Source organism: Lagopus leucura, unplaced genomic scaffold (genome assembly GCF_019238085.1).
Source record: "Lagopus leucura isolate 7727_CA_CO unplaced genomic scaffold, USGS_WTPT01 Super-Scaffold_100159, whole genome shotgun sequence".
Taxonomy (NCBI): Eukaryota; Metazoa; Chordata; class Aves; order Galliformes; family Phasianidae; genus Lagopus; species Lagopus leucura.
Window position 1 is genome coordinate 17,484,205 of NW_024962335.1, and position 18,596 is coordinate 17,502,800.

Genomic DNA, 18,596 nt, shown 5'->3' on the forward strand with positions numbered 1-18,596 from the left:
TTATACATTAGTTTGAGAGAACTAGGAATAAAAAGCCAAAGAACAAATCACAATGCAATATCATAGAATCATAGAATCACCAAGGTTGGAAAAGATCTACAAGATCATCCAGTCCAACCATCCGCTTACCACCAACAGTTCTCACTAAAATCTATGAAATACATAAAATACAGTCTTAACCTGGCCTTTGAAAGTAACAGGATGTCATTTAATGGTTGGCATACAGTTTCTGATGAGTATTTCTGATCTTCAGACCAAGGAATATGTGCCCTTTGCAGGACACTTAACACGCAAAACTGTATGTCTTGCATCTGATCTACACTAGATATTATTTTCAGCATGATCATAACTATAAACCTCTGTGGACTAACCTGAAAATTGTAGAAAGCAAATCTGTCAGAGGAAAACATTTTTAATATTCTTATTTGGAATAGCTTATTAAGAACACATGGATGCTTTTAAGTTGTGAAACAGATGAATTTATTACAGTTTAAAATACCCATTAAAGGAAATGCCAACAGAAGACTAGTACTTAAGGCATCGCTCTCCAAAATTAACATTTTTTTTTTTATATCATGGAAAATTAACAACTGAAAATCATTAGTATTTCTGAAAAAAGAAAAAAAAAAAGAAAAAAAAAAGGGGGGTGTTACATCACACGTGACATAATTTTCACAGAATTTCATTGGTAGCCTGGTGGTTAATGCGTTAAGCGGAGGTAGTGAATCAGCCCATGAAAGAACATTTTGCCTCCAGATACTTGGTAACATGTGACTTCTCAGTTATGTCCTTTCCGAGTACTTCATCACAGGAGTGCATTAATAGCAGTAAATATGCCCTATCTTAACCACGGAAGCTCTCCAGGATTATTTTTTTCATTTCTTTACATATATCACACTCATGCTTATACATGAAAACTATCGGTGCCTCTTCTTGTTCTCCATTCACTCTCAATAACTTTTTGGAGAGCGTCATTGTAGATTAAAACAAAGGCTGGAAAACTTCTGCTCCGTATTAACCACACAGCAGTATGATTTCCTTTTAGTACATCTCACATAAATGTAAATTTCCTTCCTATTCCACTTTAGTTTTGAGCTTCCTGTGTCCAGGAATGCATGAAAGGGGAAAAAAGGGAATAGACTTTTACAATGTATATTGTGCAAAGATGATTAGAAAACATTTTTCATGCAATATAGTTAAAACTTCTACGATTTGTGTCCACCATCAAAAGCTTTTAGTATAGTGTTCCAGTCAACTAATTGCAAATATCAAATCTTGAAACAAAGTTGCCAGCTTCTGCTTCCTCCACGGTCCTTGCAACTTAAGAGTAGGAGTTCAGGTTTAGTGTTGTCCATTGTCTTTAAACTTTTCAAACTATTTCCAGGTTGTATTTTCTCAAGTTTAAAGCCAATGCAACTTATCAGACTACAACAAATGAAAAAGACTATGGCTCTGCCCAGAAGGGAATAACTGAGGAGGTCCACATCTTTTAAATGTTTCTATAGATTACTTCTATTGCAGTATTTTGAATACATAAAACAATATAAAAATTACAAAATAATGCAAAAAGGGAGCAGGAATATTGCTGCTGGTATTTAAAAAGTTTTGGTGGATGCTTTTAAAGATGTTGCAGAATTAATGGTGTGGGTTCTTCATAGAACTTGAAATCCCTGCTCCTCTGCAATGTTTTCCATAATAAAAAGAAACATAAAATATTCATCAACTCAAAATACAGTGTTCTCTGCTATCAGGAGTCTTCATGTATTTCTGTTGATATTCTTAAAGTAACTCTCTAAAAGAAAAATAAAAACAGATCAGTTTAAGATAAATTAATTTTACAGTTCTGTGATATACAAGGAATACAAGGAATTATAACGACAAAATACATATTTTAATGTAATATGTACTGTGAGAAATATTTAAAAATAAAGAAGGATTATTTTTCTTATAGTCTGGTGTTTCGTTTCCTGGATTAATAGTTTGTCTTCCTGTGACACTGATTAAGACAAAAAAAAGAGAATGCAATAAAAAAAATGTCTTTGTCAAACACTGACACTATATGCCATGTTATTTTATAGCCTGTAAGTTAAAATATATACATTTCATTAATTCTATTGCTTTCTTTTATTTATTGAGATCATAATGTTATATGTAGTTAAACTTTCAGTGTTTGAATTTTGTGATTTGAAGAGAGCCATTGACTAAGTTATTCTCTGAGCACTATGGTACTGACTGCAAATGTGTATCTGCAAGGTATGACTTCAGTGGTAAAATCAGTGCTATCAGAAATGTGATCATCAAACCATGGTGGACTGGCAGTAAATACAAGAGAAGACAAGTGGTAAATTTGATGATGGTACTTGAATATTTTTTGTCAGTTTTGGAAGACAGTTACAGGCCCTTAATATAATTCATTCTGCAATTCTGATAAATTACATTTTTTTCAATACATTTATTTCAACATAATCTAGACTTCATTTTAATATGGGAAAACCCTACAGCCATAGCCTATTCAGTGTTATTAGTCACAGAATCACAGAATCACAGAATGACTTGGGTTGGAAGAGACCCCAAGGATCATGAATCTCCAACCCCCCTGCCACATGCAGGGCCACCAACCTCCCCATTCAATACTAGACCAGGCTGCCCAGGGCCCCATCCAACCTGGCCTTGAACACCTCCAGGGACGGGGCATCCACAGCCTCTCTGGGCAGCCTGTTCCAGCACCTCACCATTCTCATCCTTAGCTGAAAATTGATTTTCACATATGCTCATGAAAGTTATGTATGGATTATATATGGATAAACCACATCAGTGTTAACTATTCCCATGCTTAGCAAGCATGTAAGTGAAAAAGCAAGTTATGCTAATTACAAAATTTTATGTGATCTCATGTAAAACTTCAGTTTTATGACTTAGAGGGCTCCCACTATTTTCCTTACCTCCCATCTCCAAAAGACCTGGTTACAGTTTCCAGCAATTTATAGCAGCACCAGTTGGCTCACATATGTGATCCCAAGTAGTTCTTCAGTTACACAAGTATTTTGTATCTATAATTTTTAACTTTCTGGGAATTGTGTGAGAGAATGGTGTTTGTGAAAGACCTACATACGTGATACAGTGTCCACAGTGATTCAGTACTTAGTACTGAAATGCAAAACAGCATTTCTCTGTCTTTTCTATCTTTAAATGATGCAGCTATGATATGGAGAAATCAAATATCCAGAACTGTGAGATGGGCAAGGAAACAATGATCTTCCTAACATGTACAGTGGCACTTACCATGAGCAGTGTTTTTTGATGGTTTCTGATGGTTTTTTTACAAGTTCTTCTGCTGAATTTAAGCCTTACATGTTCATACTTTCAGCACTTAATATCCCTGCACTGAATCAAAAACCCATGAAACTGCAGCTAAAACACGATGGGTAAGCAAGAAAATGTGGGAAGAGGAAGCTGAAGAAACTAAGCTCAAGTCACATAAAACTTGTTTTCTTTTTAACTCATCTAATATTTTCTCTTCTTATAGTCATGTCTGATGAATCACCAGAAACTGAAGTCACTCCAGCTACACGAAACAAAATGTTTTCATGTTAGTGCTAATCAAAACGTACTTGATTATGAGGGAACAGGTATCAAAATACATAATTTATGGAAATAAATGAAACAGCTACATTTGAAATAAAGTGCATTATTATATAAAATACCTCAGGTAGAAAGAAATGCAGTTTGAGTTGCAGCATTTGTTTTGGTGTTATATACTCTTTTAAGGGTCTCTTTCTACAAAGCCATTATTAAATACAGATACACATTTATTGAGACATTTTCAAGACCAAACACCTATTAAACTGATTTATAGCACTATTTTTTGTTTTAAAAAACAGAAGAAAATATATTCACAAGGTAGGCAGAAATGGCTTCTCACAGAAATTTGTGTATAGCTTTGGTATTTCTAGCTCAGATAAATAGTAGCAATTTTCTATTGTATTTGTTACTCAATTCATAGTTTTCAGTCACTGCTAAAAAAATTCAGATACCAACCTGAAAATCTTTAATGAATGTTAAGAAGAAGAAGACGAAACCAAAGGCCACTGTCCATTCACAGATTGCACTCATGAAATGGTAAGTATAATCCTGATGGAATGAGGCACAAAATGAATTTTCAGAAAAAACAGCTAAAAAAATAACTGTGGAATGTTATAAAAATAAGCTCGAGAATAGAAATTCTCATTGATGTACATGGCAGAAATATTGAATATTTCGAAGTAAGAGGGACTGCTTCAATTTTGCCATTAAACGTTTCTTATTATTTTGCATAAGAAAAGGAGATTCAAAATAATATGAAACTTTATGAAGTATGTGTAAACAAATCCTGATCAGTTACAAACACGTTTCTACTCCCGTTTTTTTGTCTGCAGTATGAAAACAGTTTTTATTATTTTATTGCATATAAGACATCTTCTAAATCTGTAAACTCTGATGATGAATGTTGAAAAGGTTTTATTCCAGGCCACAGATTAGATAGTCTTACAGTGCCACCAGGTAGTATGGTGCTGGGAGTTCACAACAAGTCTGTCAGAAGCTTAGTGCTCTGTGGCTTTGAAAAGAATAATCCCTAAAAGACAGTGTATGAGATGAGAAAGGAATCCATGTGCTTCAAATGATAAATCACTTGGAGAGATATGTTCCAAGCTTATATAACAGGATCCTGGACTCTTGTTTAGGAGCTCCAACTTTACAATAATTAAACAGAACAGTACTATTCAAATACATAAAGATACATTTGAATACATACTATGTGAGCCTATATCACTGTAACATAAAAGATAAAATAAAAGCAATAACAAACCTAACAATCTTCTAAGCAACTTATACTCAGTAAATTTAAGTGTGTTTCTTTTCCACCAATGAATCCACTGTGTTTGTTTTATGAATAGCTAGCATTGTCACCAAATGTTACGCTATTTTATTTCAAAGGGAAATGAAACCTGATTTCGTATGTAAAATCACATGTAGTTAATTCAAGTTTTTATAAAGATAGGTATTGTTAAATGAGAAACATTCATAAATTCAATAAATATTCTAAGGCTTACAACTCATCATCCTAATGACTTATTGTATAAAAGTTAATAGATTTCATTTGTAGAAAATATTAAGTATATTTATCAAGACTGTATATATCCCATTAAACAATACGTCTTGTGCATAACTATGCAAATGCATGATGTATCTATAGTGTATAAATATGTAAGAAAATTACAGTTAGCACAAGATCAACACATAATTTTCACCTGGAAAATATATGTTCATATGTAAAGAATATCAAAGTGCCCATATTCAAAACTTTTACTCAGAGTCACTGAGTTCAGTAGTACAATCCCTTACAGGAAATTCTCACAATGTTTTAAAATGGATGGCAACCATTGTACGACTGCCCCTTATCATGGAAAATCCTATATAGTATGACACAAGCAGAATGAGAAGTGTTTCTTTATGTGCTGTCAACAAGTGTGCCATCTTTCAATAAAAACATTTTTTCATTTAAATTAAAAAAATAAAAAACAACAAAACAAGCCTCAAGAGGTAGCTATTACTAAGATTATCTAACTTTAGAAATACATTTATCAAATGTTTACTGTTGAAATACATTTACCAAATTTGCTTTTATGAAACACTTGAAGCTGGATAAACTCTCTGTATTATTTAAGTTGATTTTGGAATATCTCCATGTGGGAAAGTTTGTACAAAAATAAAATTTGCCCTTCATAATAATCATTCTGATAACACCAAAAACCACTCAAATACCTGTTACTTACTTGAATACAACCACCCAATGTTTACCATGCTAGTAAAGATTAACTAGTAAGGAACGATAGCAAAAGCTAAAAAAAGAAATGCAGCAAAAAAACTTGAAAGTGTCAGAATCAGATTGGTTTGCCTTTGTTCCATGTGTGAGATTCATTTTCAAGAACTGTGACCAAAGAAGGAAGTAGAACAAGTCATTACCAGAACATTTGTTTTTTACGCTTTGTTCTACTGGTAAGTTTCTAGTGCCTAGTTAAAACGAAAGTCTAACTGTCTTCAGTTTTACCCATCCATGATTTCAACTAGCCACAATTTGCTAATGAAGAAATAACAGTAAACTAAACAAAACCAAAACACAGTGATCTTTTGTCCGTGAGAATGTACTCTTCAAACTCTCTGAGGAGTGTATAATGCTATACACTTTTAGACAAACATAACAGAATTCTGCAAATAGAATGAAACTGAGTAAGTTGGCTTCCTAATGGAATTTTACCTTTTCACTTGGAGTCCAATCAATTTTTGTCATGGAAATTCTTGAAGCAAACACAATCACTGGGGAAAAAACAGCGTAAAGGAAACTATAAAAGTTAATGACTGATAGCAAGAATGCCTGCTTATAAAAATAGATTCCATTTCCCCCTCCTATTTTCCCGTTCTCTAATACGAGAGATCCTGAACAACCAGAATATCACATCAAAATTTTAAGACAGTAAATAAAGTGTGTTATTAAAAGGGAACGAATGCTAGCAATCAAAACAAATTTCTAAACAGATGAAGGTTTTGTGGAGTTCTTCCAAAGCACTGAGAGTATGGGGAGACATTCCAAAGCATAGCTCAAATTGATGACTGAAGACTGTGGCCACAGAGCCTGGCAATGTTGGAAGGGAAATGAGCTCATTTTCCATAGGTTCACAATAAGGACCTTGATACATTTGTATAATTTTCTCTTAGGATTGGCTCCCTCTTTAAAAATACTTTACAGCTGCTGAAAACAAAAGCAGACTGTAGCTGAATGACATGATAATCTGCTGCAACCAGTTTTTAACACTGGAAGATCACTTAAAATCTAATAAAACCAATGGAATTACTCTAATTTCAGCGAGCTACTGAAAAATCCAGTAAGTGCATTGAGTGTGTCTTCAGGATTTGGTTAAGCCAAATGCCAGCAAACACGAACTGAAGCATCTGCTTAGGCTGGAAGGAAATCTGACGTATGCCAACAGTGTTTAGAGTGTCTGAATTAGATTTTCTGTAGAAGTGGAACCCTATGTTTTGCAGATCTTCTACAACCCTCTATAAATGGAGGAGGTGGGGAAGCTGGTCTAGCTGACTTCCCGATATTCCTTCCTATCTGAATTATTGTGTAACCCCATGAAGAACATCAGGGTATTGGTACATCTTTTTGAAATGACTCTGAAGCCTAACTTTATGCTATTAATAGTGTTCTGACAAGCTATCTGCATTATTATAGCGGAAATATTTGAGAGTCCTAAGCAAAGACTGTAACCTCATTTTCATCCTGTATTAGCAATGGTATAACTTCAAAGAATGATCATGAAGGCACAAAGGGAAAGCGGGGGGATACACTATAAAGGATACTGGGAATGAAAGAAATGCATGATATTACAGATATGAGCATCCTTATGTGACACACAAAATAAGTGTTCCATTGTGGGCAGGACTTGTAAGAGATGATAGATTGAAGCGTTATGTATACAACACCACAGCCAAATGCCACCAAAGCTCCTATGTCATGGACGCTGGGAACAGACAACTCCTGGAAAGAGAATCAACACAGTGGTTAGCTGTTTATTTGTACCGTGGTAGGAGCCAGTGAGTCTTGAGAAGATGATAGCTACATTATGCTGAGCATGTAGAAGCAGCAGGAAACTCTCTCTTCTCCAAGTAGTCTACATAGAGAAGATGAAAGAAAAAGGAGAAAGAGTAGCTCAGAGGGGTAGGCTAACCTTGTCCAAAGCCAATAGGTCAAAGTCGAGCACAGAAAAAGCGCAGATAATTTTAAGTGCTGTTCAGCAGTTGATTATTGATGATTACTGTTTTCACAGGCAGGAACTGGCTTGTGTTTTTCTTAAGAGATTCTTATACCTCCTTTTTCCCTTTACTTTGCTGAACATCTTCTTTCTTTAGTGTTGAAAGTTGAATCTGCATTTTTATGGCCACACTAACGGTGAGGTTTCATGGCAGCTGATATGAGCCCTGACTGCTACGGCTTTGTCCCCCATGCTTCAGTGGGCAGTCACAAGGTCTCAGGAAATGAATCAGCAGAAAGATCTTCCACTGTCAATCTCTTGAATTATTCAGCCCTCTTACTCTTACTCTTTAGCACATCAACAGTAACTTTTATTAATTTTCCACAAGTGAAAATATCACTACATGTGGCCTGTATTTTTGTAAAAATCTGAACATAGAATATTCTCTCATTTCAAACACAAACAAGTGAAAAATCTTGTAATGAAACAGTTTGAGATTCCAAAGAAACTGTTGTATTTCTAAATGTTAAAAAAAAAAAAAAAAAAAAATAGGAACACTAAGTTATGCTACTCTGGAATCCAGCACCAGAAAGAGAAATTAGCTTCAAATTTATATTTTAATATCTTTTCTGTCTAGTGGCCACTGTTTTCTTTTTCTTTTAATAGGGATTATGTTCACATGTTCTGCTTCAATTTTTTTCTCTTTGCATTTTTTCTACTTATCTCCCTTCTGTCTGTCTGTGATGTATTAAGTTCTGACAAATTTTAAAGCATGTTTCTCACAGAGGCATTGCAGTGGTCTCTCATCTATATTTGGGCTTTCTTCTCCTCTGTCCCACTTTTTGCCTTCCATGCAGAAATGACAGTATTTGGTATAAAAAGCATTAAGCATAACTGCTAGCTTTTACATTCAGCCCTACATACAATATGTAGAGCTTTTCTTGTGCAGCTCTCAGTCTTGCTCCTTTCAAGCTGGCACAGCTTCCCTAAGAAACACATTACACATAACTCCTACAGAACTGTAGGAGATCTTGCTACATCTGGTGTGGTAAGCCTGCTAAGTCTTTTAGTCCAAGACAGTGAGATCTCTCTTTAATAACATTTAATGTCCAAAAGGCAAAAACAAACCTACTGAGACCTGACTTTCTGCTTTGCCTCATTCATTAAGAGCTACAAGGCTTTTCATTCTATATCCAGTTATATTCTTAAAGCTATTCCTTCACTGTCAGGCATTTCATTATTTAAAATAGAGAACAAACACCTCATTCATGACCATAACTTATTCTTCCAGAATGTCTTTTGCTTTTAGAGAATTCACTGCTAGGGTTTTCTACCACTCTTATTCTCACTTCTAAGTGTTCAGAGAGCAATGCCATTAAAATCCTATTCTACCTAGCATATCTTACCTTGCTGCAAAAGTATGAAAAATTTTCTTTGCAGCTAATTATACTGCTTAAAACTCATTATAAGTAGCATTAGATTTGTGTAAGTGTACATCTTACATATTTCCAGCAGTATTTCTGAAGTCTTTTCAATAAACCAGGTATTTTGCTTAGGAAAGAGTGAAAATGAAGTGATGCCCAGAAATGTCAATCAGATCTACTATGATACTTGAGTGTGGAGGAAATATATGAACAGGCAAGGACAGCCAATAAAGGTTAGATAAGAACTTCTGAAACATGAAGAGCAGAATTTCTACTTCCCTTACTCTCCAAATCACTTTGTATGCCTTATGTAGCTTTTCCTTATTAAAGCTGAGTTTGTTTTATATTTTAGGCCAGCAACACTGCTACCAATCATCTGATTTTTTTTTGTGCCACCTATAAATAAATTAAAATAGAATAATATGCATTGTCTGTAATGTTTGCTTTCTACGTGCACTGCTTAGAGGTAAAAATAAAAAAGCAAGATAGCAGTCTAAGACAGAGAGATTAAATAGTTTGAAAACAGCATGTCAATTACATTCAAAAATTTTATTGGCTGCTGATGCCTTCACAATCTTTGTTTTCCATTTCTCTATATTTTGTCAGGTTATTATATGAGCATAGCAGTCTTTACCAAGCATTTCTAAAAGTAGACCATCCTTTGAAGGAAATATTTTAGCTGTTCCCGAAGATTTAAAGGCAATATCTCAAGCTACTTGCCTGGTATACTTGATTTGACTCTGAGATGCAGAAAGTATATGTAATATATATATATATATATAAAGTTGTCTTCTAGTACAGACATGTTATAGGATAAGCACACACTGAGCCCCTTACCTACATAGCTATGCAAAAAAAAAAAAAAAAAAAAGAATTCAGTTCAGAGGAGTAAACCAAGTCTGTAGTTTTAAAGCTGTTAAAAAGCCGGGAGCAAAAAAGACATTCTTGCTCCACTTCCAAAATATCCATACTAGGATAATATGAACCATTCCAATCAATTACATTTTTAACTGCTAAAAAACCTTTCATTTTATTTATGATATGAAAATATGATCCTACCTGAAAAGTTGCAACTATGCCCATTCCAGTACAACCCATCAATCCAATACACAATGAAAACGTGTTGCATGAAGACCTAACAAAGCGCAATGATTCATTCTGCTTCTCTATTATTAAATATCTGATATACATTGTAATTGCACCTGAAAAAAGAAATATTTTTTAATGTTCATACATCTCTTATATTTCTTGCCCCATAACAAATTTACATACGGAATTAAATGATAAGCATTATCCGATAAATAATACTGCCTTTAATTTTGCAACTATTCTTACACATCTTAAACTCAACACTGTATATCAGTGTCATCTAGAAAGAATTTCAAATTGGTTAAAGAAAATTATGAATTTGAATACCATACGAAGTACCAGGCACTGGCTTTCCACATTTGGAATAGCTGTTACAGTGAGAAGATCCATAACATGAAAATGGGAGAATTCCTTCTGCTTTGATATATAATTTTGTACTAGAACTACATCTTTTAATAATAGACAACCTGAAGAATTAATACATTTTCATAGTCTGTACACAGGAAAAAAAAGTAACTAGCTCTGTATTCAGAAAATATTCAGAAAATTTTGAAGCAGTGTTGGCTAATCTTTCATACAGCAGGGTCTCCTTTACACACACATTTTACTGCAACCTACATGCAGTTCACTCCTGACAAAAACCTCTATTGATTTAAAAGATCATGGTTCATTAGTGTATAATAAGTAGTAGACCAGATTCCATGAAAAAAGCAATACTGTAATTCAGTTTGATAACACAGAACATTTTATCTACAGCTAGAAAATTAAACCACCTAATGTTGTTCGTGTACTAAGATGTTAATGAAATTCAACTAGACAGTATGACTGAATGACTCTTTTTGAAAAAGTAAAATGTGGGATTTTACTCTGCATGAAATCCATCACAGACTCCATACACACAGTCACATAGCTATTGACCCTCCATCCCCTAGAAGTAAATAGGAACTGCCAAACTTTCTCATTCAAAATAAGCAGATATACTGGAGGAGTAGACATCTTCACAGAAAACAAGTACTGCCTTAACACCATTTTTTAACACCATCTTTCCTCCACTTCTTATTTCCAGTTACACCAACTACTTTGCACTGATTAAATGCTCTTAAGAGACAGAAGGGACACTAAGGTGACAGTACTGGCAAGCACCTTGCCCTTGTATGGGAATTCCTTATCACTGATATACCATTAAATTGTTATTTAATTGTAGATTATTTTTTCTGCTGAACATTGCATGGACTCCAATACAAGCAGAGAACATTTGCAAGTTTACATTTCTTTACTGTGTTCAGATCAAATAATTCATACATACCTAAAAGTGCTGAAATATTAATCATAAAGCCAAAGATACCACTCTCCGGAGGTTTAGTTCCAGTATCACTAAAGCAAGAAGAGAGAGAAGAAATTTAAGGTTAATTGAGATCTTTAAAACATAAATGAAATGGGCAAACGAAGCCCCAAGAAGTATGTAGCTTGTGTGAACTGCTGTTATGTATGTATCACTTTTGAACATAAAAACTGTAACGTCACTTGCAGCATTCTTAAGCTTTCTTTGTAGTACTGAGACTTTGTTTTCAGAAAGAAATCACATATTTTGAGCACAATATTTGAACTGCATTCCTTCTTCTTGTGTATGCAATATGCATAGATGTGTCAGATTGCAATACTTTGATAATAAATTAAATAAATGATTGTATAAATGATATTTTATCCACTGAACGAACACTGTGATAAACTTATCTAACGGCATTCAGTATCCTAAAATGTTAAGAGAATTGAGCTTAATTTCCTAACATGTTTCAAGGGACCATACCCCAGAAGAGCAGTTGTGCTCCAACACCTGGGAATGTTGCTAGGCATTGTTTAATTTTGTAATGTAGATGTAGCTTAAGAGTACTCTCAGTCCAAGATATTGCAAGTTTCTTTTGCTGAAGCAAATTGTTCTTATAATGGATAATTAGAAGTTCCCTGGGCCAGAGAAATGGAGCGTGAGTGTGAGAATATCCATTCATTCATAAATGAATGCATTCATATGAAAAATGTCGTCTCTAAAAAATGTATGTTGCCTAGAAAATGGAATACCTTCATCACAGAATTCTTTTCCCTCTTTTCCCTACATAGGAGTTAAACAGAGAACCCATACCAGAGAATGCTTTTGCCTTACAGGACGGGCATACTCCTGGGAGGATAAGGATTCAAGTCCCCTCAAGTAGGACTCTTGAGATTATGTGAGTGCTCTGTGTAAATAAGAATACAGCAATGCCATCACCTCTTTGCATTATTTTTACTTGTCTAAAACACAACCAGTTGAGAATATCTATTAGATAAGACTCTATTGGTCAAGCCAATAGCAAGTAGGTAGCTCATAAACCCTTAGATAATTTGGGTGTGAACTGCGTTTTCAATCACTCACCACTATTGAGAGGCTGTGGTGTAGCTTCCTCATGAGTACTAACATGGTCATGTATTGTAAACAAAGGCACCCAAGGAACACTATTCTCATAAACACAGGGAAGATTTTAGCTAATGCCAAAATTCATTGGAAACTGAACATAGACTCTGAGAATGAAACTTTCTCTTAGCTATATGGTGAGGCAAGTAGGTACTAGCTAGAGATTTTCAGTATGTTTCACGAAGTTAAATCCACTTCATTCCAGCAGAGGCTGGATTAGTTTTCATGCTGAACATCAAAACCTACTGCTGAATGCAGGCAAAATGACAGGATCTCATCATGAGTGCCTGTTCTCTAGCAGCCAAAAGAGAAAACTCTGTCTGCATACGCAAATGCTTTCAAATAAAATGTTGACAATTTTGTTAACTTCAAGACAGAAAATTATGGCCACAACAAAATATTTATTTGTACTATGAAACTACATTATAATAATCCCCTTGCACGTTATAGAAGCATCTGAGTTATCAGCTGACAGTATGATTTATAAAGAATGGGAGAAAGCTTGGAATGCAGGGAGAACCCTTTTCTATTACATGATACAAAACAGAACAATCTTTTAATTCCGTTTGATGTGATAGCTTCCAAATGTTCAGACAACGAAGGCTTGGGACACTCCAGCTTTTAGGCAAGTTTCTATAACTTCTCAAGCATTAAGAATCCCCACTCATTGGTATTTTCTTGGTGTAATGCCTTCTAAAGACTTGTTGCAGCTTGTATCCTGTATTAGTTGTTTCTCTTAGGTATGGAATTAATGAAAAGAATACGGTGATTCTTATTATTTTGTTTGACACTTCTGAAAACCATCTTAATCCTTTCTTTGTTTGGCCAGCTTTTTTAACCTTGAACTTCACATCTTTTCTTCATCTTTCTTGAGTGTTTTCATAAATACAGCTGAGGACTGCATTTAAACAGTGGGCCACTTGTGACAACCTTGAAGGACTTTTGCAAATCAGAGGCTGCTCTATGCTAAGTGATTGTGATCACTTCAAAGCTTTTGAAGGGTGTAGGTGAGAAGAGAATGGAATTGGAACATGTAAAGAAAGCAACCATTTGAAGTTCTTGGAACACTTCACCATAAGAGCAATCCAAATAAGCTGAAACTGCACAGATCTCCAGTCATTTTTTTAATTAAAGCTTTTCTTAAGCAAAATCCTTATAGGTGGTGAATTTTTGCAATTATAGACTTTTTAACTCAATGATTTTAGAAGTATGCTTTCAAGTTACTTCATACCGAGAATATTGTATCATATCTGCAATATATAGAGAAAGTATACAATCTTCCTAGTGCCCTAATTTCAACCAAAAATATTCCTAAGACTAAATGAATACTTAGATATATTTTTGTTTTAATTCTGGTCTGTCACTTTGGAAAAAAAAGTTAAAGTATTCAGTGACACTAACTGTCTTTTAAAGAAAAGGAAAAAAGGAAAAGGCACATGTGAAACAAAAAACTTGTGCTCATTTATTTGCAATTGTGCACAGGTGAGCAAGTCATGGACAAATGAGAAATGCAGTATGAAAATGACAGTATTTGAATCATCGGCTCACGTAGCAAATTTTTCCAAGTCCAGCAGTCTTCTAAAGTCTTAAAAGAAGAGAAAGTAGAGCAGAAGGGGAAGAAACATTTTAGGGCCAAAAGACTCATCACCATCATCATCAGATTTTCTGTATAGACATCCTAAGCTATTTCACTCCAAACTGAAGACTTACATTTCAAGGTAGGATGACTATATTCTGACATTGGCACAGTTTCAATGGCAAATGTAAATGTGGTCTTTCTCTCACTGAGGCAGCTGTCACATGATGAACAAATGCAGTGAACAAGTTACCTGAAGGCATGCATAGGTTACTTAAGAATCCAAAGAATTTGAGAAATGTTGAACTGAAAATTGTCAATACTTGTCTCCTTTGTCCAACAGGAATTTCCCCATGCAAATTCAAGTTCAGTTAAGATATTGCGCAACTGAAATCTTGCAACATTCTTCCTCTTTCTTTTTTATCACATTAAGTTTCATTAAATCACTGAATCCCATGATTCAGATTTTCAGCCCAAAGCAACAATGTGCAAAATAAGTATGAACTATAAATATTGGCCTGAGTACATGGGAGGAACAACAGTACTCCCAAGTGTACCTTCTACAAAGATCGTATGCCTGGACCATATATTTTTAGAACTACTTAAAATTCACCAACAGTGTAAAACCTGAGTAAAATGTTGTATTAAAAGCTATTAAAATAAACAAAACATCTCTCTCTCAAAAACAGATTTTTGCTAGATAATTCAGATGGCCTGAAATATTGCACTGGTTTGTTCGTTTGTTTTTTACTGAAAATGTCTTAACTGTCCTGTTTGCTTTTTTTTTTTTTTTTTTTTTTTTAAGGTATATGGATATTTATAGTTATTCCTTAGCTAAAGGATAAGAATGTTTTAGGGTGTTTGTTTTGTGCTGTTTTGTTTCATTTTTTCTACTTAGGTATTAACTGCACACAGCTTCTTCTTGAATTAACTGTGGCAGTTAGTTGCGATACCTTCATCAGAGTTTTACATCTGTGTAAATTCTTGATTTGATCTGCAACTTTAAAAAGAATGACACAAGCAACATGTCTTTGCTGTCAAAAACTTAACTGTAAGTATAATTGTACATAAAATATGCCCTATTCACTCATGTTTTACTCAAGGACTAGGCATATACTGCAACCATAGGAAACACTATTTGTCAAACTTTTTATTATAAAACCTCAAAGTCGTTCTGAGCACAAACCATGTACTGAGTGTAGACATAGTTACACCAAATGGTTTATTTTTCTTGGATAACACAGGATAAATTGCATTTTTTGTGCCAATAAAACTGTATATAATCAGAGGAGAATGGAACTGTGACTGTGATTGTTGAAACTATAGATGATATTTGCATGTACAGGAACCAGGCTTTCTAAGAGCTGTATTTGAGTAGATGATCCTAAGAAGGATGACATAAGCATGAAGCTCAATTTTCTTTGGCTTAGTTTGAATGAAGCTCAACTTTCTTGTGGGTTGCAGTGGGTTGCATCACCTAACTTGCTTACGTTCACAGACTTAACTTTCAAGCAAATTTAAGTGTATATACAACTCAGGTTAGCAGTCTTACAAAATTGTATGTGTTCATAGATTCTGTCAAAGAATTTGACATAGATTTACTTTGAAACATGTAATTGAAAGGCTTCTTTAGATATCAAAAACCATTCTCAGATTTCTGTCTCACCTTTACGCTGTTAAGAGACAAATGCTAGTAATTTCCCTATTTGGATTTAAATGTTAACTATATCACAGAATCACAGAATCACAGAATCACAGAATTGTAGGGGTTGGAAGGGACCTCCAGAGATCATCAAGTCCAACCCCCCTGCCAAAGCAGGTTCCCTACAGCAGGTCGCACAGGTAGGCATCCAGGCAGGTCTTGAACATCTCCAGAGAAGGAGACTCCACCACCTCCCTGGGCAGCCTGTTCCAGTGCTCCGTCACCTCACTGTAAAGAAGTTCTTGCGCATGTTTGTGCGGAACTTCCTATGCTGCAGTTTCCAGCCGTTTCCCCTTGTCCTGTCTCCACTCACCACTGAAAAGAGTCCGGCCTCGCCATTCTGCCCCTCACACCTTAGATATTTATAGACCTGGATCAGGTCCCCTCTCAGTCTCCTTTTCTCAAGGCTGAACAGACCCAGTTCACTCAGCCTTTCCTCATAGGAGAGATGCTCCAGGCCCTTCACCATCTTCGTGGCCCTCCGCTGGACTCTTTCCAAGAGATCCCTGTCTTTTTTGTACTGGGGAGCCCAGAACTGGACGCAGTACTTATATATAAGCAATGATTTATACAAAACTGTGCTTCAATGACTAAGACAATGAGATGGAATGGAATTGAATAGAATGGAAAGGAATTGAATGAATCAGAATCATAGAATGGCTTGAGTTGGAAGGGACCTCAATGATTGTCTAGTTCCAACTCTCTTCCATGGACAGGGTTGCAAACCACCAAATCAGGATGCCCAAGACCCCAGCCAACCCAGCGTTTGGTGCCTACAGGAACGGGGCATCCACAACTTCTCTGGGCAGCCTGTGCCAGTGCCTCACCACCTTCTCAGTGAAAAATTTAACCCTAACATCTATTCTAAATCTAGAATCAAGTTGAATGGAATGAAATAGAACAGAATAGTGCAATTGAAGGGATTGACAACAATCATTGTGTCCAACAGTCTGATGACTTCGCCACCAGTATCCAAATATCTCTTGAATACCGGTGGGCATGGGACATAAACCACCTTTGCTGCAAAGCCTGTTTCAGTGTTTGATCACACTCATGGTATTTTTTTTTAGCATCTAGACTGACCAGGTTTCTGGAGACAAGATATTAGAAAGAACATACCGGTCATAGAATAGAATCACAGAATCATAGGATAACTAAGGTTGGAAAAGACCATTAAGATTATCTAGTCCAACCATCAGCCCATCTCCCACCCATGCCCACTGCCCACGTCCCTCAGTGCCACATCCACACAGTTCATGAACACCTCCAGGACGGTGACTGCACCACCTCCCTGGGCAGCCTGTACCACTGCAACACCACTGTTTTTGAGAAGAAATATTTCCTAAAATCCAACCTGAACCTCCTCTGGTGCAACTTAGGACCATTATTTCTGTCCTATCACTGTTACGTTGGAGAAGAGGCCAACTCCCACCTTGCCACAAACTTTCAGGTCATTGTAGAATAGTCTCCCCTGAGCTGCTCTTCTCCAGGCAAAACAACCCCAGTTCAGCCACTCCCCATCAGACTTGTGCTCCAAATCCCTCACAGCTCCATTGCCCTTCTCTGGACAACCACTCATTTCCCGGTTAGTCTTCTACATACATTGCTCCTATGGTGCAATTCTTAAAATGCCTACTTTTGTTTCCTAAACAAGCCAGTTGCGTCTCTACAAGTCACACCATCATCTGTTGCACTTTGGACCAGTTCTGGAGTTTTTCAAACGAACAAGGAAAAACCCTGCGTTTACACAACTTAGTACAGAGCATTCAGCATCAGTTTCCCCAGGATCAGGCCAGCAGCACAACCTCGGCTCCAGCCAAAACCTCTTCCAGACCCTTTTTTGCACTTCTGCCAGCATGTAGATCCCGTGGCTCCGAGGGATCAGGATGTGAGGAGGCAGTGCATGTGAAGCACAGTTCTGCCCGCTGAGCCCAGCGCCCCGGCAACCCCGACCGTCCTCACCTGATGTAGGGGACGAGCGGCTCGACGTGACCAGCCAGCACGGCGATCACATAGGAGATGATGAAGGCGGCCGAGGACCAACCGACAAGCAGCGCGGGCACGACAGCCACCCCAGGCATAAAGCACAGCATCTCCCTCTGTCGCCCTGCCCCGGGCATCGGAGCCCACAGCCGCGGGGAGTCACCGAGGCCGCCTGGGGCCGGCCTCACCCTCCCGCCTCACGCGTGTTTTCCGCCTCCAGTTCGCTCGGGGATCCCCTCCCCGCCGCTCGAAGCCTGCCCTTATCGCTTTCGTTTTCCTCAGCGCTCCACGCCGACGGTGCCGCCCCGCCCGGCTAACGGCCGACAGCGGCCAACGGGCGGCGCGGGGCGGTGGGCAGCTGGGGCCCGGCGGGAGGCCGTGGGCTTTGCGGTGTGGGTTTGAAGCCCTCCTCTCCCCCTCCCCTTCACTCCCCCCCCCCACACACACACACGCGTTCAAAACGCCTCTGACACACAGCGCGACCTCCTTTGGCACATGTCTGAAGTTTCACTTTTTCACACGCTGGGAGGGGAGCAGGGTTTAATCCCAGCTCACGTTGTTCCATGTGCTTACTTTGGTTGAA

The 18,596-nt window shown here is 36.9% G+C and overlaps 1 protein-coding gene across 1 annotated transcript; it reads right to left on the reverse strand.

Annotated features, from left to right (window-relative positions):
- Positions 1-466: 466 nt before the first annotated feature.
- Positions 467-18,260, reverse strand: DRAM1 (DNA damage regulated autophagy modulator 1). Its single transcript, XM_042890489.1, has 7 exons — positions 17,993-18,260; positions 11,613-11,680; positions 10,277-10,419; positions 7,402-7,579; positions 6,296-6,354; positions 4,039-4,131; positions 467-1,792 (listed from the first exon to the last, which is right to left on the reverse strand). The coding sequence occupies exons 1-7, from the start codon at positions 18,148-18,150 to the stop codon at positions 1,748-1,750; spliced, it is 744 nt and encodes a 247-aa protein (XP_042746423.1). The 5' UTR covers positions 18,151-18,260; the 3' UTR covers positions 467-1,747.
- Positions 18,261-18,596: the final 336 nt, after the last annotated feature.